The sequence below is a fragment of the Taurulus bubalis genome (genome assembly GCF_910589615.1).
Source record: "Taurulus bubalis genome assembly, chromosome: 1".
NCBI lineage: Eukaryota > Metazoa > Chordata > Actinopteri > Perciformes > Cottidae > Taurulus > Taurulus bubalis.
Window position 1 is genome coordinate 23,481,961 of NC_136589.1, and position 25,962 is coordinate 23,507,922.

At 44.1% G+C, this 25,962-nt stretch overlaps 1 protein-coding gene across 1 annotated transcript in view; it reads left to right on the plus strand.

Moving 5' to 3' along the window:
• Positions 1 to 25,962, plus strand: part of astn1 (astrotactin 1) — a gene marked incomplete at its 3' end in the record, with an annotated part of 417,666 nt that overhangs the window by 348,814 nt on the left and 42,890 nt on the right. The window contains exons 18-20 of the mRNA XM_079222970.1: positions 9,073 to 9,350; positions 12,618 to 12,751; positions 13,204 to 13,355. Of these exons, the coding sequence (XP_079079096.1) occupies positions 9,073 to 9,350; positions 12,618 to 12,751; positions 13,204 to 13,355 (564 nt within the window). The remainder of the gene's footprint in view (positions 1 to 9,072; positions 9,351 to 12,617; positions 12,752 to 13,203; positions 13,356 to 25,962) is intronic.

Sequence of the window (25,962 nt, forward strand, 5' to 3'; positions counted from 1 at the left end):
TCATGCATGCCAAAACGGGTAAGGAATTCTCACTGTTAACACATGTATAAATCCTTTTAATCCACATTTATAGCACCCTTGTATTAATGTTCCATTTTTTTACACCAGACCAGAAAAAAAATTGTATTTGTGATTTATATTTATTTTTATGTTTTTCTAAAATAGGCATTAAAGCAGATGGGTGTAAACGTGTCACAGCCGGAGGCCGATACAATCTAATATTCCACCAAAAATGGAATAAACAGGGCACCGCTTTTCCTATGATGACAGACCTGCATCGTATTTTACTCTGAAAGGCCGTGATCACAAATACATTTCACGGGTTTGTTCTGCACTCGGATGCCCCAAGCTGTGGCTCCAAAAATAGAGCTGTCATAAAGGAAGTCAGAGCCACCGAATTCGTTCGCTGTGAGGAGGCAAACACAGCATGCCGAGGTGACTTCAGGACATTTTGTTGGTTCACTTGACCCGAATCGCCTGCTTCCCCCATTGTATAGCATGAGGGGCCAGATGCTTCCTCTGAGCACACCAGTTGAAATAACCCAAAAAAGATTTCGATTCAAATTCCCCCTCAAAATTCTGAATAAAAATCATAATTTTTTGAATTTTCACCTTTATGAGACAGTGAGAGTTTAGACACAGGCCGGAATACTGTGAATGAGAGACGCGCAACAAAGGCTCCTCTGTGGAATCGAAACCATGGGCATTGCAGTTCCATGTCTGTCTGTAGTGAGCTTCTAACCACAGTTTGATTGAGCGAAGCCTGGCGACGCAGGAAAAACAACCACAAAACGGTTAACTGTTCAAATCAGTGACAAGAGCACAAGGCAGAAGCACAAATATAGATCTTTCTTTTATTAAAATAAGTCCAAATAGTCTGAAAACGTTTGTTCGTGTCAGATCCGACTGCGCATAGTCAGAGGCTGATTGAGAAAGTGTGTTCTCAGGGGCTTTTAAAACCTCAGGTTTTATGGGTGATTTTGTGTGTGTGTGTGTGTGTGTGTGTGTGTGTGTGTGTGTGTGTGTGTGTATGTGTGTGTGTGTGTGTGTGCCAGTGCTAACCATATAATTTCCTCACTTCAGAGCGTTTGCGCAGCACCGAGCTCCTAAGGGTCGCTTAGCCTATCTGGCCAGCAGCAAACACACTGGACCTCATGCCGGTACCGCTCACACTCCAACAAAAAAAATAAGAAAGCCTCCACCAACTGCGGCGCATCCTTGGGGAAAAACACGGAATAACACCCCAGCAGCAAAACAGGGGAATATTGTACCACAGCTCGCCCTGTGGTTGAAACATTCCTTCAATATACATTTTTCTTAAATATTTGTATTTATTCTAAAAGGGAAGTAACACAGCCAACACGTCCCACTGATCAGCCGTCTGACGATGTATATTTCAACAACGACGGCACTTCGCCCTTCGTCACCAGCAGACAGAGAGCAGCCACCAGTAAATTATCAGGCAAATTAGTCAAATTTGTTTCCCTCGGAATTCCTTCTGTGCCCATCACCGAGTCCTTAACGCAAGGTTAGCGATACATCCCAGGTTAATTAGCCGCTCCAGCAGTTAATTAGCGATTTGTGAATTGATGCGATGGGGAAATGTGCTCCGCCCTCTGGGTGGAGGTTTGCGGGTCAGCCATTTAGCAGCGGGAGGGGGGGGGGGGGTCTGTGCCGCGGCCACACCGGATCAGGCATTCAGGTAAATGATGAGCCTGCGAATCACCAAACCATGTTATTCTCCACGAGATGAATTTTAGAGGGCAAATCCTAGAAAGTTGTTCCTAGATGTATATGCGTAATATATATATATATATATATATATATATATATATATATATATATATATATATATATATATATATATATATATATGCAGCTTCCTGGGAGTTTTGGTGCCCCCTGCCACACCGCCCATATCTCTCTCTTCCCAACACACACACACACATCGACAAACAAAGCTCAGTGTGGCTATGCAGACGGAATGGGAAACGCACGTCTTTCTGTTTACGGATGTCGTTAGACGATTACGGCCCCGAGTGTCGCCTCCCCCCAAGCCTCTGCCATGAGATATGAAGGTACAAGCTGCACACGGCGGCATGGGACCACAATTTTTGCCCATCACACAGATTTGTTTAAGCGCTCTGATTCATGCCATCTCGCAGTTTTTTTTGTTCATCCGCGTCTCATTTGCTTTCTCTGATTCTGTTTATCACTTTTCCTCCTCCAACACATAAAACACAATTTTCTTTCTTTTGTACATCCCCACGACCATCAAGCGTCAATCTCGGTCCGAGCACATTTGCCCTGCTTTTTGTCTGTTGAACAGTCGAAGCAATGTGCACCGATAACTCCTGCTTCTTGAACTGATTCCTGCCGTCCGGTGATCCGCCAGCACCATCTTGTGGATCCAAGTGGGTACTACTCAGTCACCCGAGTCAGTGGAGTCACAGCGGATGGGTGTCTTCCACACATCCGGCTGGAGGAGAGAGGGGTGCGCAAGTCGGCAGGTTTAAAAAGCAAATATCAAGGGGCTAAGCATCACAGCACACTGATCGCCAAGATGAATGGGGACTTAATGAATCATCGCTCTGCACACAGGAGACCATATACAAATGGGGGTGTGTGGGTTCTGCAGGGACTGGGAAAGGAAGGCTTTCACTCAAAAAAGCACAAACAAAAGTGTGAACTTACTCCCCAGCGTCTCCCCTTCTCCTCTCCTCTCACAGACATTTAGAGAGTGTGTGTGTGTGTGTGTGTGTGTGTGTGTGTGTGTGTGTGTGTGTGTGTGTGTGTGTGTGTGTGTGTGTGTGTGTGTTTTCTTGTAAACAGGCAGGACTGACTGCAGTCAGTCAGCGGTGGATAAGCGGTTGAGTTATCTCTCACCGGAGAGTGTGGGAAGAAAAGGGGTGGATGGAGAGGTATTATATGAATCTGAATAGCTGTGAGCTCCATCTGTTGTGTGTCGTGGAGATGATGAGTCACTCAGCTCGATGCAGCACGGGTCAAAGAAGCAGCGAATCCCCAGCTTCATGCCAACACACAATACATGCTGCGAGTTTCCCGTCATGCATCTGTCCTGTGTCTACAGCTTAGTGACGCCAATTAGGTCTCAGCTGGTATGAGGGATTGGTTTTCGGACCATGTCTGAGCCGTCTGTCGCAGTGACCGTCTTTAAGGATGCTGGGACTCTCTTCAAGTGAGTCCGACAATATCGTCGGACTCACTTGAAACAAAAGGGTAGAATTCAATGCCACAGAACCAGAGATATCGTCATTATTTTCGTACCACACATTCTTCTTACTTCGTGAAAACCTGGCGCCTACGTGACCCACGCAAAAGGCCGGGCTATACACAAACAATCAAAGATCACAATGTTTTTGACCGAATACCTTGATGTTGTGGCGATATTGCAGGGTTGATGTGGGTAAAAGCAAATAATAGAACAGTTGCATCACTTTACTGTCAGGCAAGACAAGTCATCACCTATGCCGTGTTACAGCTTCCAAAAGTTGAGACGGTCTCATCTCACGATATCGATGCATTACCCTACCCGCACTGCAACTCAACCGCCGACAGCTAGCTGCTACACTAGTAGCGCTAACGTAGCCTTGAGCCACTAGTGTTCAACAGAGATTTTTTCCCCCAATTATCAAACTTGTATTCCTCAGTCCGAGCCGACTCTGCCTCACTTGACATCACTTGAGGTAATTTTTCCAGCTTAACGCAGCTCCTTCTGGATTTTTATTCTGTATAACTCTTCCACATGTATCCAGTTGTGCTCAGATACTATAATATCCATGTATTACTGACAAAATGACCAGGGTAAAACTAACTAGTGACATCACCCATATCGCGAAAATGTAATACACCTTTAACCAAGTTCTGAATCCAATCAACCCTTAGTTCTAAAACAGCATTAGTTTGTGTTTTGTTTTTACAAACAGTAATTACTATGGCTCATGTGTAAGCAGCTATTTATACATCCTACAGCATAAGCATTCATTCAGAGCGGCTTTTCTGAGACAAATGTAGGTCTATCGTCGCTCTACTTTAAGCTCATTTTTGGTCTCCACCACCTTCTGAAAAAACTGTCCGGCTCTTAAGCTGCTACATGTTTAATGTGTTCTGTCACTGGCAGGTCGCTAACTGTTTGGTGCTGTCCAAGTGACTTACAGTTGGTTTATTACAGTTGTTTTAGTTCAAAAAGCTTTGGCTTTAACTTTCTTGGCAATAATTTAATTAATGCAGACAATACTTGTGATGAGAGCGGAGTTCGTGGGCCGTAATGTTGCAAAGAGCCGAGTGGGAGTGCACAGGTTGGTTCACCACTTTCAATAACACTTTTCACTCTACACGTAATCATTAAGCAATTTTTAAGACAAAAGATACAGATTAGTGAGGCTTTTATCTGAACCTACATATGAAACCTGAAGCTATAGCTTCAACGCTGCACCAAAGATCCAAGGACAAATGGATCATTGGATCCTCTTGACTAGGAAGAGACTAACCTAAATCACTTCCAGCACTTCATCTATGAACAAAATATGTCTCCACAAGCATAAAGGCATCACACACACACACACACAAACACACACACACACACACACACACACACACACACACACACACACACACACACTTGCCGGCTCCTTCTCTGCTTTTTACATCCTCTCCATAACTCCCTTTTACTCCCTTTCTATTCTTCTGTCAGTCTTTGGCTCTCTAAAAGTCTACAAAGTGAATTTGCACACTTATCTAAGCATCTAAACTGCCGTCAAATTCAACCCCTGCACACAAACACGCACCTGCTTTGAGGGGGGGCACTAATAAAAAGCAGCATATACGGCTTTGAAGAGAACTAATCTCACATGCCTGTCGATGCAGATGTCACATGCAAAAAGCTCATGACAAAATACAGCTTTGTGAGCCTGTGTGTGTGTGTGCACGTGCATGTGTGTGAGGAAGAGATTGGTTTTCTTGCTATTAGCAGGGAGATGCAGAGAAGGAATACACTGCTTTCCTTCCCTCACATTTACCACACATGTATTTGCATATTGTGAAAATAGGTGTGATTGAGCTTTTTTACCGGGTGAGAGAGAGTGAGGGGGAGGGAGTAAAAGAGGAATCGGAGACAAGAGACAAAGGAATGATGGGAATGACAAAAGGAGGACAACGTTAAGTGAAGTTCAAATAGAAGATGGTGCTCTCTGGTTTCACTTGGTGCGACAGAGAAGCAGAGGGAATAACATTCTCACCACGCAGCAACAACGAATAGTTCACCTTGGGGAGACGAGCAGTTGGAATGGAGACATCCATACACAGGGAAGCGCGTTATCGTCCGCCATCACGTGCACGAAGTCCCTGAAAGCATCACATCCAGCGTTTTGCTTTTGTGTACAACAAGATTTATGTGCATTTAAAGTCCTATTGTTCACATTTTTCTGTTGAATTCATTTCACACGGGAGCCTTTTTTTTTTTTTTTATCAAGGGTGGCCAATAAACCCAAAAATATAAGGAGTCACCGACCAAATAATTGTAAATGCGTAGTTTTTAACCACTTACACAAAACTGCTGGCCGTTTTTTCAGTGGCCTGTGGTTCATTTTTTACATTAAACTAGAATTTGGCTTGAGCATACTTTTAATAAAATGCACTATGTCTGTTACTCAGAGACGTTCATTATAACTCAAGACAAGTTTTATGTTCTAGTTTCAGCCAGATATTTGGAAATTAAACCTGCATGGTTTTCACTTGATCTCTGTGAAACAGAAACATCTGCTAATGTTAGCTAACCATAGCCGCTAACAGCAAGACCAGACTAAGTAAAGTTGCAGTGCCAAAACCCCTTTAGTGGATGATTCAGCAAGACTTTTGTCGCTTATGAGTTCAACTTTTGGTTTGAAAGAGTTATTAAAGAGAATTAAAGTCTGACATAAGACATACATAAAACATCTCTGCTGAGTACTGAGCCCCCAAATGATTACTTGGAAGGCAAGAGCAGAGGGTTAAGTGTGATAATATGCCGTGTATGTTTAGCCATCAGCCGTCTTCGGACCTGGCTGCTCGTCCTTTTGAATCACCCACCCAGCCCTTCTGTGGTCCCAGCTGACACCGAATTAAACCAAAACTAAGCTGAGCTAATCATTGCCAATCTTCTTCGCCCTGAAAGGCGCCAAGCTGTCCTAATATAACTGCCACATTTCATTTCCATCTGCCTGGAGGTGGCACGTGGAGATGGAACGATAAGAGCTGATTAGTGGGGAGCGAGCCGGTCTGACGGGGATGGATTCCAGCCTGGCCGGTCAGGAGTGCGAAGGCGTTGACATCCTATAGTTGGCAACATACGGGTGATTTTGTTGGGCCCATGCATCGGTACAACTCGCCACACAATCTCACGGCTGGGCTCTGGGTAGTTTTCTTTTTGCCTCGGTGTTTTTTCCATTGGTTTTCTCCAACCCTCCCACTTCCACACCACAAGCCCAATCTTCCAATTTCATCGCCTTTGATTAGCGCAGGCAGGAGTTCCTCTGTCTGAGGGGGGAGGGCGTCACCAATGTTGCCCAGAAGGGGGTTGTAATGTGTGAACCAAATTGATTTACGTCCCTCCCACTGATGCGACCCGCCCCTTCGTCCGACCTCATTCAACCGGCACGTGGCACCTGATTGGTGGGGGCTTATCCATCGATTTGTCCCCCGGTGACCCAAACGCGAGGACCTCTCGAAGCCGCACGCTTGTGTCGTCGAGGGCACGGACGAGACGCGCTCGCATGCAGAGAGAGAAGGACCCAAAATCGATTATCAAAATAGTTGGCAGTGAATTTCATTATCGATTTGTTGTGTCGCGCGATTATTACGGCATTCAATAAGTTGCGGAGAAGAAAAAAATTTCTGAGATTGGAGTGAGACACGGAGAAAAGCTGAGGTTGTGATCTTCGCAAAGATAAAACATGTTTGATGTGACGTGTTGAGTCTTGGCCAATCAGCGTTAAGATGTCTACAGCGTCTTCATTTTCCTCAAACTTGTTTTTAATGGAAGCTAGTCAGCTTGCTATCACGTTAGCTTATGTGCTTGGGTTGTGTATTGTCGTTAAAGTTACTTTATGTTCCGTTACAGTTCAGTCTTGCTTGGAAAAAAACGTAAAGTGAAACGTAACATAAAACATGCCGTAACCCCCCGGTCTGGTTCAGTTCACGCTGTCACTCGTTAACGTTAAACCGGCACACTGGCGGATCTGGCTGCAGGTTGTTTTTTTACTCAAAGTAAAATCAAATCACGTAGTTGGGCTTAGCAAACATACATGTGTATGTTTTTAGTGTTAGTCCATTTGAATTATGTTTTTTGAATTAACAGCTCAGGGATGTTCAAGGAGCAACCTGCTTTCTGAAGATGTTTTGCACTGTGAATTTGCACTGCCACTTCTATTTTTGAATAAAGGGTTGGAATTTTTTATTTTTTTTAAATTTTTTTATCCGATTCATCGATTAATCGAAAAAATAATCAACCGATTAATTGATTATTAAAATAATCGTTAGTTGCAGCCCTAATGGTCCACCTTTTTTTCTTTGTGGTACTGTGAATCCGCACTAAGCCTTCAAAACGCGAAAGTCACACAATAACACAAAGAAAAGAAACAAACAGCAGCAACTCTTGTGCATGTGCAAAATTATTTTTGGTATTGAAAAGCTGGGGTGTGAATGTGGGTGGCTGAGGAATGGAGTTTGTTTTGAGGTGTTATGTGTAAGCATTTGTTTATCCCAGCTTACATAAGAAGAACCACCTTTATTTAGATATCTGCTCGTCTTACAAACCCTACAGCTCAAAGTGCACAAGGAAATACAGTAACATGCTTTCAAACACAGGCCACGGTTTTGCTGAACACGAAGAAGAGTGGACGCGCAAAGGATCACTTTTAAAGGAGTTGTGGAACAAAAAGTCAACATTAAAGCGCAGGAATTATTCCTATTACGTGTTGGTCCCTAAACTTGTGCGCTCGCCCGTGGCTCATAAACCAGAGTTGTGTTCCATCAAAGGCAGCTCGCACAACAAGCCTATTCCCTAATTGGTGCTTGAGCTTTTAAATTGTCTTTTTTTTTTTTTTTTGTCACAGCCAAAGCAGTCTCCCAAGATGCTAATCTGAGAAATCCCCCTTTTAAAGAAGTGAAATAGTGTTTAAGTTCTGCATGAGGAACGGCCACTCCTCGCCGTCAATGTATGTCCACCTAAAGCGCTTGTTTTTGCTCCGATTCTTATAAATGTCTGACAACCTTATGGGAAGAACCCAATAGAGAATTCATCGTGTCATGTGACCTGTTTTATTGCCATAAGACAATGGTAGAGAAGTGAGTTGGAGAGAACTGGTGTTGTCTGAACTGTTGTGTTGGAGGACAGAATACTTAGTGTTAGTGTATATTAGTGCTGAATATATAGCACTCATTGTAAGTCACTTTGGATGAAAGCGTCAGCTAAATGTAATGTAATAGCAGATTTTGACGATGTGGACGCAACGAGAGATATCAGAACGAGACACAGTTGTTAGACGCAATGAAGAAAGGCCCAAATCAAGGTAAATGGAAAGAAAAATTTATTTATTGATGTGTAGGGTCTTTTCCATAATGTGGTCAGACACTGAGCCCGTCAGTGGGACTTTTATTGATCGTCCATTGGCGATCAGTTGCCCCGATATGATTACATTGCAGCACTTTCCCTCAATACTGGACCAATGTCAAAGGTGGTTGTCCCCATTAGTCACGTAGACACTGAGGCATGGGGATATAAAGTTGAAGGTTGAAACAAACTGAAGTTACCCTTTAACTCAGGTCCCAAAAACAGGGGAAAAGATATCATGGTCATTTGTCATGTTGCTAAAAATGTTCTCTCAGTTCAGTTTTCTTTTTCTTTACAAGGACCATGTGACCTCACAATCTATCTAGGCATATCTATCTCTCTCTCTATATATATATATATATATATAGCTTTGTATTTTTGCTGTGTCTTTTGCAAAGCGCTACCTAATCCTGTCTGGAAACATTATTTAAACAATGTCTTTTCCCTTCTTCCCCTCTGGCCAGGTAACTCGCCCTCGGAGGAATCAGAGGAGCGCGACAAGGAGCCCAGGACGCTGACCTACCCCGCGTACATCGCCAGTCTGCTGGACACGGGTGCCAAGCGCATGGCGGCCGGGGTCCGCATGGATTGCAACAGCCAGGGCCAGTGCCCGCGCTCCTGCCACCTGTGCCACATGAGCCCCAGGGTGGTGCAGGGGCGCCAGCGGTCGGAGCCCGTCCTGCTGCAGATCACCAAGGCCGCACCCCTCTACGAGCTGGTGTCCAACAACGAGACCTACCAGGTGTGTTCTCCGTGTTTGTCCTCGAACCATCTGACAGCGTCTAATGTCTAAAAAAAAAGCATTCATACGGAATGCATGGTACTATTTTCTGGGACTCGATCATAATTGGTGGCTGGATCTTCTCTCCTGAAACTGAACTCTAACTTTCCTGCGAAAGATCAATGGGACTATTTATTGTCCGACATGCTCAAATGTAAGCTTTTCCACCATTTTCTCATCAAAGCCACCTTAACTTGCAGCTAATAACACAGCAAGTCCAACCTCAGTCAAGTCTATTAACTAAAGTCCTGCCAGAACATATTTTTGTGGCTGTACAAGGATGATCCATCAGGGCTAAAAAAACAAACCTCGCCACCTCATTATTTCCTTTTTGGAGAGTCAACCCCCAATCTGCCGGCAGCGCTGTGACTTATTGGACTGCATCGACACTGTACGCGGTTCCAGCTTCTACTCCTCCAGCGAGAGGCAGGAAAGGTCGATACGGTGCTGTCCACACTCCTGGGGTATCGAGCTTTTCCTCTTGAAGCTCAGGGCAGACGCTTACAGACGCTGCTATTAGACATGATGCAGGCAATACTTAATGATACTTCCAAGTTTTGCCATTACTTATTGAGTGATTACAAGGGGTATATATATATATCTTTGATGAACTGAGCTTGTTCATGACTCCGCGCTGGCGACAGTGCATTGAATTTGATATCTCAGTAACGCTTTGAAGGAATATATTTCCAAATGTAAACGTCCACTCAAACTCAAAGATGAACTGATAAGAATTCGGTGGTCAAATGTCACTGCAACCTTGCAAAACACATTTTCATGACCAGAATCAGAATCAGAAACCGTTTATTTGCCAGGAATGTTTACACAAACGAGGAATCTTTCTAGGCGGAAGGTGCATACATTAGACATGAGACGTTAGACGAGACAAACAACAATCAACAATCAACGACAACAACAGTGCAATGGGTATTAAATTAAGATCAGATAAAGTGCTCAGACAAACAGATAACGTTAATGTACGTGTATGTTAAAGTGACATGTGTGTTTAAGTTAAAGTGTATGTTAAGTGACATGAGTGTTTAAATATGAAGTGTGCCCGGTAAGAAGAAAGAAAAGAAAGAAAAATAGTCCTGGGGGTGACAGAGTCGTTATCACGTAGCCTCTTGACATGTGTCAAGACTAAGAGGCTCAGACGCACAGAATCAGAAACCGTTTATTGCCAGGAATGTTTGCACAAACGAGGAATTTAGTTAGGCGGAAGGTGCATACATTAGACATTAGACGAGACAAACAACAATCAACGACAGCAACAGTGCAATGATGTCTAAATCAGATAAGGATAAAGTGCTCAGACAACAGATAACATTAATATAAGTGTATGTTAAAGTGACGTGTGTGTTTAAGTTAAAGTTAAAGTTAAGTGTATGTGGCATGAGTGTTTAAATATGAAGTGTGCAGTGGAGTGACAGGTAAGAGGAGAGAAAGGAAGAAAAATATATGGTTCGAAAGAATTGTCCGAGAATAGTCCTGTGATGGTAGAGTCAGTCAGACATTTTTTTTTTCATTCTTTCTGTGCGGCCCGGTACCAAGGGGACCTTGCGTCTCTTGCTTGCAGACGATGCCGTTTTTGAGCGTGATTCGACAGCATGGCACCAAAACGTAAATCCTTTAAAAGTAGTATACTGATATTGTTTTTATTACCACGTGATAATGCACCTGGGCCGGCAGAGTTAGTTTAGGTTCTGTTGCTTAACTTATTGTTTTGTTTGCACCTTCAACACACACACACACACACACACACACACACACACACACACCCAGCATGCAACACTACTGATACCACTGATGTTCACACCCATCATATGTTCTGTTCTACAATATAGTTCATACTAATTCTACCCTCTGATTCCAGTTTCTTTATCATGTGGTCTTTCTCTGCTGACGTTTATTCCTTAAGGCTCTAGTTACACGTATAACCATCTGATACTAGCCCAGAGTTAAGCATATTCATCTAGCAAACTATACCTACCTCGGAGTATTACAATAGCCAGTATCATTTTATTTCATGTGTCCATCCAGGCAAATTGGTGTAGCCAAATGTTATAAAAAAAAACATATATGATGTGATTTCTTTGTAATCGTCCAAAATAATGGTAAGTGTATGGGTATATTTCCAAGTAAGCCACTGACTGGTCGATACGTGCGATGCATTTAGTGGGCAGCGTGCCATATTGAGTGTTATAATGCGGGTAGATCAAATCAAGCATTCTGATTGGTTGAGAGTGAGTCACGGGGTATACTTTATTCAGCCACAAGTACTGTACAGCCTGTTTACATTTAGAGCGTTCCATAACAGTGTGCACTTAAAATAACAGGTAGATTGCGCGACCGTTAGTTGTCATTTCAAGTTTGACAGTTACCAAACATGTTTTGTGTAAACTTTGATATTGTAACATCCGCAGTAACAACTAGCAGACGTTGGTTTCCTTAACTTGCAGGTTTATTCCTTGAGTGTTCACAGTATTGCAACAGTAGCTCAAACGGAACAGTTAACAAGCTCACTTAGCATCCCCCACAGTAGCATAACGAACGACAACACACACGTCACTCCCTCCCTAACCAGAGAGGAATGAAAAAGGTTTGATACAAAATTGTGATCATTTCCAGTGAGAGATAATTACGTCGGTAATTTCCCGACGCGAGGCAAGTTCTCTAAACATCATGGAGGAGAAAAATGACGGAGAGGTTCCGAGTCTCGCTCAACCAGGAGCCTGCCGATCGATAGGCAACCGCTCCACCTCCCTGAGCCCCCCAACAACAATGCTGGCTTTTTAGATATCTAAATTAGGAAGGAAACACACTCAACACATTCATCAGAGCTCGATTGAGCAACATGGAAACATGACCTTTGTTCGCTTGCACGAGGATGTTACTAGGCACCTGTAATATAATGTGCGTCGGATGACGTCCCGACATAAATGCACTGGGTTGGCCCAGTTGTAGTTTCCATACAAAACATAGAGAGTCCTGATAGAAATGCTAGAATGTCACGGACATTAATGGGTCTTTTGACCACCAGAGACTTGGAAGAGATGTGTCTGCTTATCCATAGTTTCTTTCTCTAAGTATTTACATTTGAATATTGCTTGTTCCAATATGGCATGTGCTTTGAATTTAGGTTTGACGTTTCTTTTCACCTATCTTCTCTTCTCTCTCTCTCTCTCTCTCTCTCTCTCTCTATGTCTCTCTCTCTCTGTCTCTTTGTAGGCTCTGCAGGAGGCGATGATGAGCATGCTGTGGTGTTCGGGGAAAGGTGACGTCATCGATGACTGGTGTCGGTGTGATTCCAGTGCTTTCGGCGCAGACGGACTGCCCACCTGCGCCCCGCTTCCACAGCCCATGTTAGTAACAACTACCTTTCTCGAAACATGTGCATCGTTTCACTGGCATCTCTCAAGCAAGGTGCCGTCAGGATCTATGTGTGTGCACCGATTTTTATTACACCGAATGTTACAGCCAGGGATGGATTGCCGGATGGTCTTAAAATGTGTCCACGATTCAAAGCGACCATTGATTTATTTCTCCCGGGAGTGCCAATCAATGAAATGAGCTGTTGCATTGATTGCTTGGCAGGAAAGCCTCTGTACACATGGGCCCCGGCGCTACATAGCTGCAGATCACCGCTCCAAGTCAGCCATTGGGGGGTGATCGGCTGTATTTGTGATCGCAGAATATCTTTTCACTGGGTCGCAGTTCTGCAGAACACCGGGGGAAATGTTAGCCCGGGTTATGAGACCGGCGCGCCTCATAAGTAACGTAAAAGTAAAAGCAACATTTTGATCTCTGTCACCAGGCTGAAGCTGTCCTACACCTACGAGCCCAGCAGCTCATTGGTCATCATGGAGTGGAACCACACCGAGCCGCCAATCGGCGTGCGGCTCGTCGATTACCTCATAAGCCAGGAGAAGGTGACGGAGAGGACCGACCACTCCAAAGTTGAGACAGGTACGTCGCTCCAGAGCTGCCCACAGCGGGAGTTTTCATGGTTTGATGATGATTGAGGACCAACAGTTGGAGAAATGTAAAATTGGCTAATGTTGCCAGGCAGTTTTGGTAAAGGTTAGTCAGAAAAAATAAGCCATAAATATATTCATTCGAGAAGACATTCTAGTGACGTGCAGTGACCATCGTTCCCTTGGATTGTTGTCATTCAGTCCCACCAGTTGTGGACACTGGACCAGCACATGGGGCCGTTGCTGTTTTTGGATGCGTCCCACTTTGACATGAGTAAGTCAGCTGGCCAGTTAGCCAGTGTTCAGTATTCATGCTGGCTCAAACCATAAACCCGCCAATTTGTCGTCACCATGTGGCCTAATTTGTTTTATCTAGTTAATTATACTGACTGAAAAAAAAAAGTCTCAAAAAGGGAGGGATCTCGTCACTCTACAGGCCGACAGTTTGCAACGAGGGCCCACTCCCCTGTACTTCAGTGAACCTTCTGCTACAAAAGCAATCAATAAACAAACCACAACACCAGTGGTCAGTCTGAAACGGGTGTGTTTCACATTGCCTTACATTCAGGCCCAGGTTTACACATCACTGCAAATGTTAGGGCTTAACTCAGTTGTAGTTCGTAAGGCCTCCACAAGATGGCGTTCAACAGTAATAATGGTAATGCAGAAGTGATGCATTCATTTCAAGTATTTAGTTTGTTTATTAGACCAATTTTCATAAAATAATCTGTATTGAATTCATGTAATGCAGTGGTACCTAATAGTACTACAGTAATTGCTTTCAGAAAAAGGAGTCTTGCAATTAGTCATAGTGGTTATGACAAATTAGCTATATGATAGTGAGACAGTCAACTATGAGCTTAAGTGTTTTAAAAGAGGTTTTATCTGTTTGCACAGTTTCATCCATATGGAATCCGTGCTTTGCTTCTTCTGGTATGTTTTCCCTCTGGTTTTCCTGAAAAGGAGGAAATCATATGAGCAGCCTCAGCAACTCTGTGTGTGTGTGTGTGTGTGTGTGTGTGTGTGTGTGTGTGTGTGTGTGTGTGTGTGTGTGTGTGTCCGTGTGTGTGGCTCTGTCAACCATAACAGGCTGACCTATATGAATGGGAGCTGGCAAAGCAAGAGGCAGTTTATTTTAGCAGTAATGAACCCAATCCATAATGCGGACAGTTGCAGTTCCCTACGTGTACCAAAGTTTGTTGAAGCTTAATGAGAGAATAAACTGTATTAGTCGGAGCGGTGAGCATCTTTAATCAATGCAGCATATTCAGATGGGAGGAGAGGTGAGCAGGTGAGTCTTTGCTTTATTAGTGCTATTACAGAGGGAGATGAGCCATAGGGGCAGCAGTAATGTTCTTTAGAGCTGTTTGTGTTCTTTAAAAGAACTTGCACGATAACACAACTTATTTAAGTCAGTATTTCCAAGGTTTATTTATATGTATTTATTCATTTGTATTTATAGGGACGGATAAAGGATGACCCTTCCTCCCCTCTCGTATTGCAAGGAGTTCAGTATATATTTCATAGATTGCCAATGCAACGGCGTATGAAGACGTAAGCCGTGCTCAGAGGGCATTCTAAATCAAACTTGATGGTGCGAAAGTGTAGTGGGCACAGTACGGCCACGGAGATGCAGGTTTCTGCAGTGTTACTGAATAAAAACACACAGGGAGAAGTTTGGATACATTTTACTGGCAGGGAATCAAAGCAGCCTTTAGTGTCGGCTGTGTGGCTTCTGTACATATAATTAGTTTGCCCTTTTGGCCACACACAGAATATTTAACGGTCAACAATCTGAACTGAAGTTCACCGTGCTGCACAGTAGGCATGGTGGAATGACTCCCGGATCGACCTGAATGCGTTCTGACGTGACCTCCCCCTGTGTGGAAGCGAATGTCCCCAATTTCAGTTTGTCTTTGGAGGTATTTTGGAAGAAAAAGCCTGATTTTAGTGTATTAGCAGGATTTACACACGTTCTGGAAAACAGTTCACCAATGTTCCAACTCATTGAAAGCACATGTAGAACGAAAGAAACAGGAAGATGTTCTGGGAAATCATGTGGTAAAGGTATAGAGTGAATAACATAACTATTATGTAATTCGAATAGGATCCCTCATTGTGACGAGCCCACTGGAAAATCTCATCTCAGCTGACCGGTTTTGGTCTTGTTTGCTCGCTGTTTTAGTTTTCGAGCCCACAAAATGTTAACCTTTCAACAACGGCTTTCCACAGCGGGCGGACGGTTTTCAGTCACTGCATTCTACCGTGCTCAGCACCACATACCAGACAGACATTTAGCTAGTGCATAGAGTGGCACATCTTTTTGTCAGGAGCTGGTGGAGACCAAAACGGAGTGAAAAGGGGAGTGTATGTCAATCTGACTTCCGCAGAACTAAACACATTTAGTTTGCGGCGCTAACCCTGTCTCTCATACCACCGAGATCGTCACTGGACATGTCCTGGAAAAGTCCTGGAAAATAATAATATTCATATTCATCGTTATATAGTATGTCGCTACGTGGCTACACGGACACAATACCTGGGTAGGGAACCCCATTTACTACCTGTACGTCTCCCTCACCGCTCGTTATGTAAAGTATTCCTCCTCCGTAATAAAACCTATATGTGTGTGTTACCTTTGCGGTCATTTGAGGCCTCATTATGACCAACCTACAGGCATTCATCATGTCAGCTGATGGTGTGCTTAAGTGGTAGACATTCCTGTATATCCAAAATGAATTACCATTGCCACAAACAAATTGCCGTATTAAACCTGGGGCTTTTATGGCCGCTGGAGATTTTAGGGGTCCGGGGCAGTTACGCACTCTGCCAGGGTGATAATCCAGCTTTACTGTCAATAAACTCATGCTTTCTTCCTTGTGGGAGTAAAGAAATGGAAATTGTACCGTCAGTGGAACCTCTGTGCTGAATGTACGGTGACATGTACGGGAGATTATTATTTTTTTAATTTCTGATCAACACGTGACCTTTTCGTTTTCGGAAGTTTGGAACGTTCCCTCCCGCGCCCTTTGAACAATCTCCCCATTACCACTGTGTTCCACAGCCCAAGAAAACAAATGTTTGTCCCGTCCCCTAATCTGCGCTGTCAGAGCGATAAACGGAGACGATGGAGAAGAAGAAAAAACGGTAGATGCTCAAGTCCTTTCTGCGGTTGATAGAACATTTTGGGGCCTGCAGTGCCTTCGATATATAGTGTTTTTTTAGTGTCGGGCCACAAAGTCAATCATTCGGGGCATCGGAGCTGTGCTTTGGTACGACATCAACATTTACAGTTTTTGGAAAGCCTTCATCACGATCAGAAGCATTGGAAGAACCAATTTCTTGGTGACGCAAACAGGAAACAGACGCAGAGTACAGATGAAGTCGTTCCTGCTAAAATAACTGGCCGATGTCTCTTTGTTGATCTCAGTTTGTTGGTTGATACAGAGCTGTGGCAGAAATAGTGAGGGATATTCCAATCAGATAAAGCAGCCTTACAGCTCTTGTAGCTAGCTGTAAGTACCATGGAGCTCATGCCAGTGCTTTCATGGAAATGTGCATCGGTACTGGGCAAGACTCGCAGGAACTGCGGCACAGGAATATTCCACTCGCTGGTTTGTTTCTGTCATGATGGGCTTTTCCAGTTTACCGATTCTGTTGCTCTCTAAATAAGACAATGCGAGTTTCCATGGTGCACTTTAGCCATCCTCATTAAACTAATGGCTACTTTCTTACACAAGGTCTTTACTCTCCCCTCGACTCCACGCAAGGGTAATTTCTCCTCAAAATGTTCCAGCCGGCTCCGTGGCTAATCACTTGCTCGTTCTGGGCCCTGTAAAGGATGGCACATATATTGTGTCACAAACTCATTGGAAAAACAGACTCCAGCCTCTCCATTAATTGCTTCAAAACAAACTCATAGGCACACCACTTGCCCGGGAGGTGCAAGTCGTCACTGCGAAACTGAAGCAGAGGATGAATTTATCATGACTCCACTTGTTTGTTGCCTAAAGCCCCATTTTTGTCCACGAGAAATGCATGACAGTGCATCGTAAAAAAAAAGAGAAAAGAAGCTGAGTTTACTACTACTCTAGTTATGCTGCTTGAGAGTAAAAAGGCCTTATATATATATATATATATATATATATATATATATATATATATATATATATATATATATATATATTTATAATATGCACTTTCATTTCTGCCTTAGGATATTTGCAGCTACTTTTAGCCGAGTCCTTCTAACATACAAGTATGTGAAATTCTCAGGTCTTCTGGACCGTATGTGGGATATCAGTACAGCATCGTTACCCAACACATTCTCATAGCAACTATGACCAGACTTGACGCCATCGGTGTTTAGAATTTAGGTCACTTTTAGACTCAGGAATGTTCAGGAAAAGCATAGTGTCTTTTCAAAATAAACGTGTGTTCACAGGAAACGTAGTTTCCGCTCCATACATGCATACATTATTTTTCTTTTTTATATACCTCCAAAGGACTTGGTTATGCTGAGAAAAAAAATAACATGGTTTGGGTTCAAATAAGTAAAAGAAAATCGCAAAATAAGTATGTCAGTTAAGTACGATTGTTACTTTAAGATGTTAACAGCTGTTTCCTGGGTGAAAGTCCTGTGACTCACTTTGTAACATAGAAAGTTGTAAGTTGCTCTATGAATGAAAGTTGACTAACTAACTGTATTTTTTTCTGATGAAGTTAGAAATGGCACGGGAGAGATTAGCATCTGGTCCAATAAAGACAAAAGGACCTGCACCTTTCTGCTGCAGCACATTGGTGCTGGCCAAGACTTTAGTCCACCCTGAATTGCAAAAGACCTTCGCAACAGTTCAGGCTGTTTTAAAGTGCGGGGCAGCTGTTTTGACTTTGTGACCGTACAGAGACATTTGTTGTTGTGCTGCTGGTTGCAGTGTAGGGAGAACCCAGCATCCAAGTTTCTTCACTTTGGACGAAGTTGAAGTACATCAAAGCTTCTCTAATGGGAAATAACATTGTATGTGAGGTCTTTTTTTGGCAAAAACACCTAAAATGTTTTTTTTCTTTCTTTAAAAGGACTGGCTCTGAAATAACAGGCCCAAAACAGGCCTCCGCTTTTGAGCTGCCACAAAGTAGGATTGTGGGTTTAAAGATGTATGACAAGATTTGCACGGCCTGCCAAGATATCAATTGAAAAAAAAGTTATTCATGATTCATTATCCTTCCCAAATATTCAGTTATAACATTATATGATGATATGATAGTCTTTACATATGGGATCATGTAAAGAATCTCTTTATAAATTAATTGAATCACCAAAGCCTTCAAGCGGTTTCTTTTGGGTTTTTTCCCATGTACCCGTTGCAGTTTGGCAGATACAGGAAGTCTTAATGTCAACAGTAGTATGCGAGCTGGTAACACAAGCATGCTAGGTAAGCATTAGGTTGTACTGGAGGAACATGGCAGTAAGTGGGGCCAATGAAAAAGGGAAGAAGGTATCAGTCCCCATCCACACTGCTAAAAGTCATAAACTTGTTTGTTCCACAGATCAGAGCAACCGGTTTAACTGTTTTAAACCAAATGGGGTCAGCGGGACAATCTGTAAACACAACACTGACAGATTATGATAAACCTGTTCAGGTTATCAGGGTTCCTCAGAGCACTTTATCCGAGACTTAATCAACTGGGTTTAAGGGCTGTAAAACCAAAACAAGGAGCTAAAAGCTGCTATACCACTCTGTAGAGCGAAGGGGGAAACTATGGGTTTTGTCACTACGTAGAAAATGTGCTCATGTAGGCCCCTCCTGATATAAATATATTGCTTTGAATGCCATCTTGATCACTGTTAGCATGATAATAATCAAGTCAAACGAGAGGGAGAATGTGAAGGTTTTGTTCCTGTCGAAGAGTGCTGTATGTACCAGCACATATCCCGAAACTCCAAAACACCACAGTTGAAATAAATCTCTAATTTTTGCCCTGATGTGTACTAAGTGTACTAAGAAAAGGGCTCCCTGATGAAAGTTTGCTGGTGGCCATCCAAACATTCCCACCCACAGGAAAGTACTCTTGACTTGCACACATGCAAATATATTTGAACTCGTTCACCTTCCGCACATCCGCCAGATAAGGCACAGGTCAGGAGAACTACGCCGTTTACCCGGATCACATTCCATGACTTCTGGGTGTCGAACTTGTCAAAACTCTCTAACAGCTCCCTCTCGGTGCCATTTGGACTCTCTGATGTGCCAAATGGGCCGGCGCGGCTCTAATTGCACTGAGTGAAGGCCGTCCAGCTCTGGTTGGTTTGCCTCGGCTGCATTCAGGGGGAGATAGAAAAACAAACACACGGACGGGGAGAGTCTTCGAGAGCTGCTCACCTATGCATCTGGTCTCTAGTGGATGATTGATCACTTCGGAGACCACGCCCTGATCGTGAACGCACAGGCAAAGGTGGCCCGGGGATGGTCGTTGGGTTGAATTACAGGGGGGGCAGGCAAATAGACCACACAGGGGAGAGAGGACGAGCGATGAAGAGAGAGAAGGAAACAGAAAAGACAGGAGAGGGAGATTGAAAAATATGGGAGGATCTGGAAAGCCGGCTGAGCGGAGTGGTTTTGATTTAGGCTGTCAGTCTTCTGTCATGCCGGAAAGTCAGTCTCACATGAGCTGATGTATAATTCTTAATTCTCCACAGATCTCCCCTTGGCTGCCCCTCTCTCTCTCTCTCTCTCTCTCTCCTGGCTCTTTGCTTTTCCTTCACCACTCCATCATCTTTCCTCTCATCTCCTGTTCGTCCTCTCAATCGCCTTATCTCCTCCTGAAATCCTTATCTCCTCTCTTTTAATAAAAAAATTCTGACCACCTCCTCTTTTTCCTCATCCTCTGGATCCCAGTTCTTCCAAGGTTCAAGGTTCAAGGTTTTTATTTGGCCATTTGTGCCTAGACCAACAGTCCAGACACATTGGAATTGTTTGTGCAGGGCTCTCTCAGTCAACAGTTTTGAAAAAAAAATAAGAAAACACACTATAACAGGAAAGAGAAAAAATAAACGTGTTCTGTGGGTGATGATGCTGTCCACTCTGTGTCTGAGCAGAGAGTGAGCTGGGTGGAATGAGTCTCTGATGAGTCCCTCTGCTCTTTTCAAACAGCGCTGCACATACATAGAGTCCTTGGAGGGAAGTTTTGTCCCTGTGATCCTCTCTGCAGTCTGTATGACTCTTTGCAGAGCCTTCCACTCTGCCTGTGTGGTGTTACCATACCAAACAGCGATGCCTGCAGTGAGGATGCTCTCTATCAGTCCTCTGTATGCCTGGGTGAGAGGGCCCCTTCTCTGGCCTCCCCTTTCTTTACTTATCTCGCTTTTCTACCTACCGCTTTTTTCTTTTCTTGTAACTTCTTTCTCTTGTTTTTTTTTCCAACAATGTCCTCTTATCTTCAATTTTCTTTTCTTCCAAAAGGCTTCAGCACAGGGTCAAACATGGGTGAACCAGCATTTGTTGGTGGAAAAATCTACACAACATTCCCTCGCTCAAACTTTTTCAGGCAACCATATCTGTAATACATTATATAAGTGCAGGAAGAGCTCTAAAAAGGGAGAGTTTGGATGTTTTGAAGTGGGGTTGTTTGGGTTGTTTCAGTGCATTATCTACATTAGATGGACGACAGGCAGTTTGGAGAAACAGACTGGAGTAATGGTGTCGCTGTGTACAGGGCAGCAGCAAAACCTATTTTTGACACTTAAAAATATATATCACTTTAAGTGGACGCTATATTTAAATCGGATAGTCAGACAGGCCTTTCCAAGTGGGAACTGAAGCAGTTATATCCATCTATGATCTCTTCAGAGAAAGAGACTCTATTGAAAAAATAATAATAATTTTACCTCGCTGAACACAGGAGTTGTATAACTTTAGTGAATCTGATAAATTAACTAAACACCAACTACACACAATAACACAGAACCCCAGAGCAAGGTAAACCACTGAAAATGTTTTGAAACTGATATTGATATTATTTTTAGGTGGTTCAAAGTAATTTTCCTTGCCAAACTGGGGGGCATGCCGACCGCCATCTACTGTACACACAGACCCTGGATAAGTACCTTGTATAATCCATCAACGAGAGAGTATGGGCTTGTTTTCTACAATTAAGTAAAGTAGCAAAGCAGCTGCAATCGCGATAGCAGGGAGTCGTCCAGTCAACACGCAGGTTGACCGTCCAAAACAACACCATGTATTAAAGAGCCGGAAGTTCGGCTCTTTAATACATGGTTTTCCATCATGAACCCCTAACATTTCTATTGGCTCCAACATTTCTAAGAGGAGGAGAATCGTGTCCTCATCTTTTCTCACAAGGCTGGAACGTGCAACGACCAGTCTGCTTCCCTTATGTCAATATACTGATAAACAGGTGTGAGTGTTGTAGTGCAAAGCGTGGAACCTTGAGGAACAGATAACCGGACTGTTCTCACAGAAACTTCTCACAGAAAGTATGTGTTAAACTGACCTTGCACAACCTGAACTCTAATAGACATAAGAATAATGAAATGCAGAATATCTACAGAATATAACGATTTATATTATCAATATCTAAATTTCAATATCTCTAAAAAGAGCACCATGCTTTTATAATCAGGTCCAAATGGATTGTTTCAATGGGATGGATGAGGAGATGGTGGTTGTACTACATCCAGAGACCCTACATTTGTCCTCTCACCTGTGTGTATATTTCCCTGCTCTTCCTCCCACACAGCAGCAGGGAAAGTCAAACTGATGCATAGGGTTACTGAATAAAAGAAGAATGTCTTCATCGATTGTTGGCGCTGCGGTCTGCATGTTAATCCACTATAAACCATTGGTTTTCACACTTGTGCCACTGCTCGCGGAAACTGTTTGATGCTACTTCAATATCCGAAAGATGAGTTCTCAACCTGAATTTAGTCTCACGAATGGCTTGCATGATAAATTCCAGAAGGACAATCAAAACAGAGCATCCATTTACGGGAAAGACTCCGAACAGGCACGACTGATCATCTGTGAAAGAAACAAAACAAAAGACCAAATATCTGCCCTTAACTTTCTCCGGAGGTTCATCAGAAACAGATGTCGGAATATCCCCCCCGTTCCTCACCAAAAGATCCTCAAAGCTGTGTTGTTTGTACGCAGAGCATATGCTTGTTGACGGCTGCACGGTTGCATGGTTGCATTTGTGTATTTTATTTTTACCTTGTTTGTGGTTATGTAATATTAGATAAGTCGGCATACGTACAGCTGCTGATTATAGCATCCAGGACTCGGCTAGATCTGGAGCTGACAACAGCTTGTTTATGCAGTAATCTCTCCCTTAACAAGCTTCAGGCACACAAGGTGAGATCATAGCGTAAGTGCACTCACATACACACACAGGCATATGCACGGTCCCCAGCAGATGTGGGGAAACTTCACGAGTAGGAAGTCTGCTTTAAGTCAGGGCACCACTCGTCTGGACCGGTCTCACTGCGAAAACAAACACCCCTGGAGCTGTGAGCTTTCCGATGATGTAACAGCTTTGATCACCCAGCAAGGGCAAGGTTTGCTCAAGGGTCAGTGATACAGGGATTCCGATCAATAAACACATTGCTCACCTGTCCATATCACACGCACAGACACTGGAACATGTGTCTCACCCCAAAACGATTGTGAGCCACAGTCACTTCCTCTGGTTGACCCAAACCGACTTTGTCTCCATCTTGAGCCATCAAAGATCGGTCCCTTCATTTCAAAATGTTTGTCCAGATTGCGGAGGAAGCAGCAGCCCAGAGGACCCTTTCACGAGTCCCATTGTAGCTCCTCCTGGGGAATCCAGAGGCATTCTAAGGCTGGACTCAAGCATCTTCTGTGTTTGTACCCCAGTTCATGCTCCAGTTGGATGCACTCGTACACCTTCCTGTGGAAGTATTCTATCATGCATCCGAATCGGAAGCCTGGATCACCTTTGCTGGCTTTTTTTCAATGCATTGGTGGAGTGGTTCTGGTCTGTGATATATTCTATGCTTTTATATATAGTCAATATTCTGCCAGCATCTTTATTCATGATCAGGACCTTAATAATTTCACCTGGGGCAGCAACTCCTTTGCATGAGGGGTCACAGGCTCAAATAAGAGCCCTCTCTCTAGGACATCCAGGGACTGGATGTACTGCCAGCTAGGGACTGTTGCGTATCCTCGCACCACCCAGTGCATCCTTCTTGGAAAAATCCAAGTTCAAGTATCTTGGGTCCAGTCAGATCAGCGCAATACCCAGCCCAAAAGAGAAATGACCATGTTCCATGTTTTAACAGCCAGTTCGCTCAGGGCTCCATCCTCCAAGGCATACACTTTTGTCCATGCCAGCCTTCAATCTTCCCTGGCCTGTTTCAGGATCCGTCATCAGACACTAATTAGCGATGGCATGAGAGACTTTACCAGAGGCTCCTTGTCAATACAGTGCTGCAGGGGGGCTTTAATTACCTTTAATAACATCAACCCATGGGACATTGTATGATTGACATTTGACACATTCAAATAGTTTCACATAATGTCAGCTATTATTTATGTGACATATTTTAGGCCATTAACAGCTAGCTCTGTTGCTTTACCCGCCCACTGAGCTATGGAATCCTTCATCAAAGGACCGAGATCAGATTGGAATGATTAATGCATGTCATATAGTATGCACTGCACAAAAACTAATATTGTTTTAAGGCCTTTCTTTGTGTCTAAACTGCAATGAAGATCAGATAAAAGAAGATAAGATAAAATAAGATAATCCTTTATTAGTCCCTCAGTGGGGAAATTACAGGATTACAGCAGCATTGCTCACAAGTGAATAAAGAATAATAAAATAGAAACAAGTAAGATAAATAAATATACATAAGCAGTAAAACAGTACAATATTAATATACAGACTGAATAGAAAAGTGTATATAAAAAAGTACTTAAAGGTATTGCACGTAATATTGCACCAGGTGAATGCTAAAGTGACCAAGTTCAGTTCAAGTGTTCGATTGTCAAAGTGGTCTACTGGGAGCTCAGTGTGTTATGCAGCCTGACCGCAGCGGGGAGAAAGGACTTTCGGTACCTCTCCCTCAGACACCGGGGATGAATCAGCCGGTGACTGAAGGAGCTGTGCAGCGCTGCCAGAGTGTCTTGCATGGGATGGGATGCGCGGTTCATCATGGACGAGAGCTTCGTCATCATCCTCCTGTCCCCCACCACCTCCATGATATCCAGAGGACGCCCCAGCACGCTGCTGTCCTTCTTTACCAGCTTGTCCAGTCTCCTCCTGTCAGCTACAGTGATGCTGCTGCTCCAGAAGACCACTCCATAAAAGATGGCTGATGCCACCACAGAGTCAAAGAAGGTCTTCAGGAGTGCTCCTTGCACCCCAAAAGACCTCAGTCTCCTCAGCAGAAAGAGTCTGCTCTGTCCCTTTTTGTAGAGAGTGTGTGCGTGGTCAGACCAGTCCAGTTTATTGTTCAAGTGAACACCCAGGTACTTATAAGATTTGATGATCTCAATGTCCAGTCCCTGGATGCTCACCGGTACCGGAGGAGAGCGTTTACCCCGGCGGAAGTCCACCACCAGCTCCTTGGTTTTACTGGAGTTTATCTGGAGGCGGTTTCGCTGGCACCATCCTAAAAAGTCTTGATTTAGTTCCCTGTATTCCCTGTCATCATCGGCAGGAAATGAGGCCGACGATTGCAGAGTCGTCAGAGAACTTTTGCAGGTGGCAGTTTGCAGAGTTGTGGTTGAAGTCCGAGGTGTATATGGAGAAGAGTAATGGAGCCAGAACAGTTCCTTGTGGGGCTCCCGTGCTGCAGGACACCCGATCTAACTCACACTCCCGTATCCGCACATTCTGTGGGCGGTTGGTGAGGTAGTCCAGGATCCATGCAATCAGGTGGTGGTCCACCCCGGTCTGCTCCAGCTTGTCCCTCAGAAGTAAAGGCTGGATGGTGTTGAAGGCACTGGAGAAGTCGTAGAACATGTGCTTCCAGCCTTTTCCAGGTGAGAGAGGCATCTCTGCAGCAGGAAGATGACGCCCTCATCCACCCCGATGCCAGACTGGTAGGCGAACTGAAGTGGGTCCAGGGATGAACTCACCAGAGGGCGTAGATGGGCAAGGACCAGCCTCTCCAGGGTCTTCATCAGGTGGGCTGTCAACGCCACCGGCCGGTAGCTGTTGAGGTCCTTGGGCCGCGGGGTCTTTGGTACCGGTACCACGCAGGACGTCTTCCATAGTTGTGGTACTTTCCCCAGTCTCAAGCTCAAGTTGATGATGTGCTCCGCTATTCCGCACAGCTGGTCTGCGCAGGATTTGAGGAGCCTTGAGCTGATGCCGTCCGGACCCGTGGCCTTCCTCACCTTGATCCTCCTCAATTCCTTCCTCACCAGGTTAAGGGACAGGCTGGGGGGTGGGGTGCTGTGAGGAGTTGGAGTGGGTTGTTGTTTGTAGAATGCTGAGTATGAGAGATGTGAAGGGGAGCCGAGTGCTGTGGAAGAGGGGGAGGTGGAGGGAGAGAGAGGGCAGTAGTCCACAGGGGATGCAGATGATGGGGGTTGCAGCAGCAGGGAGGA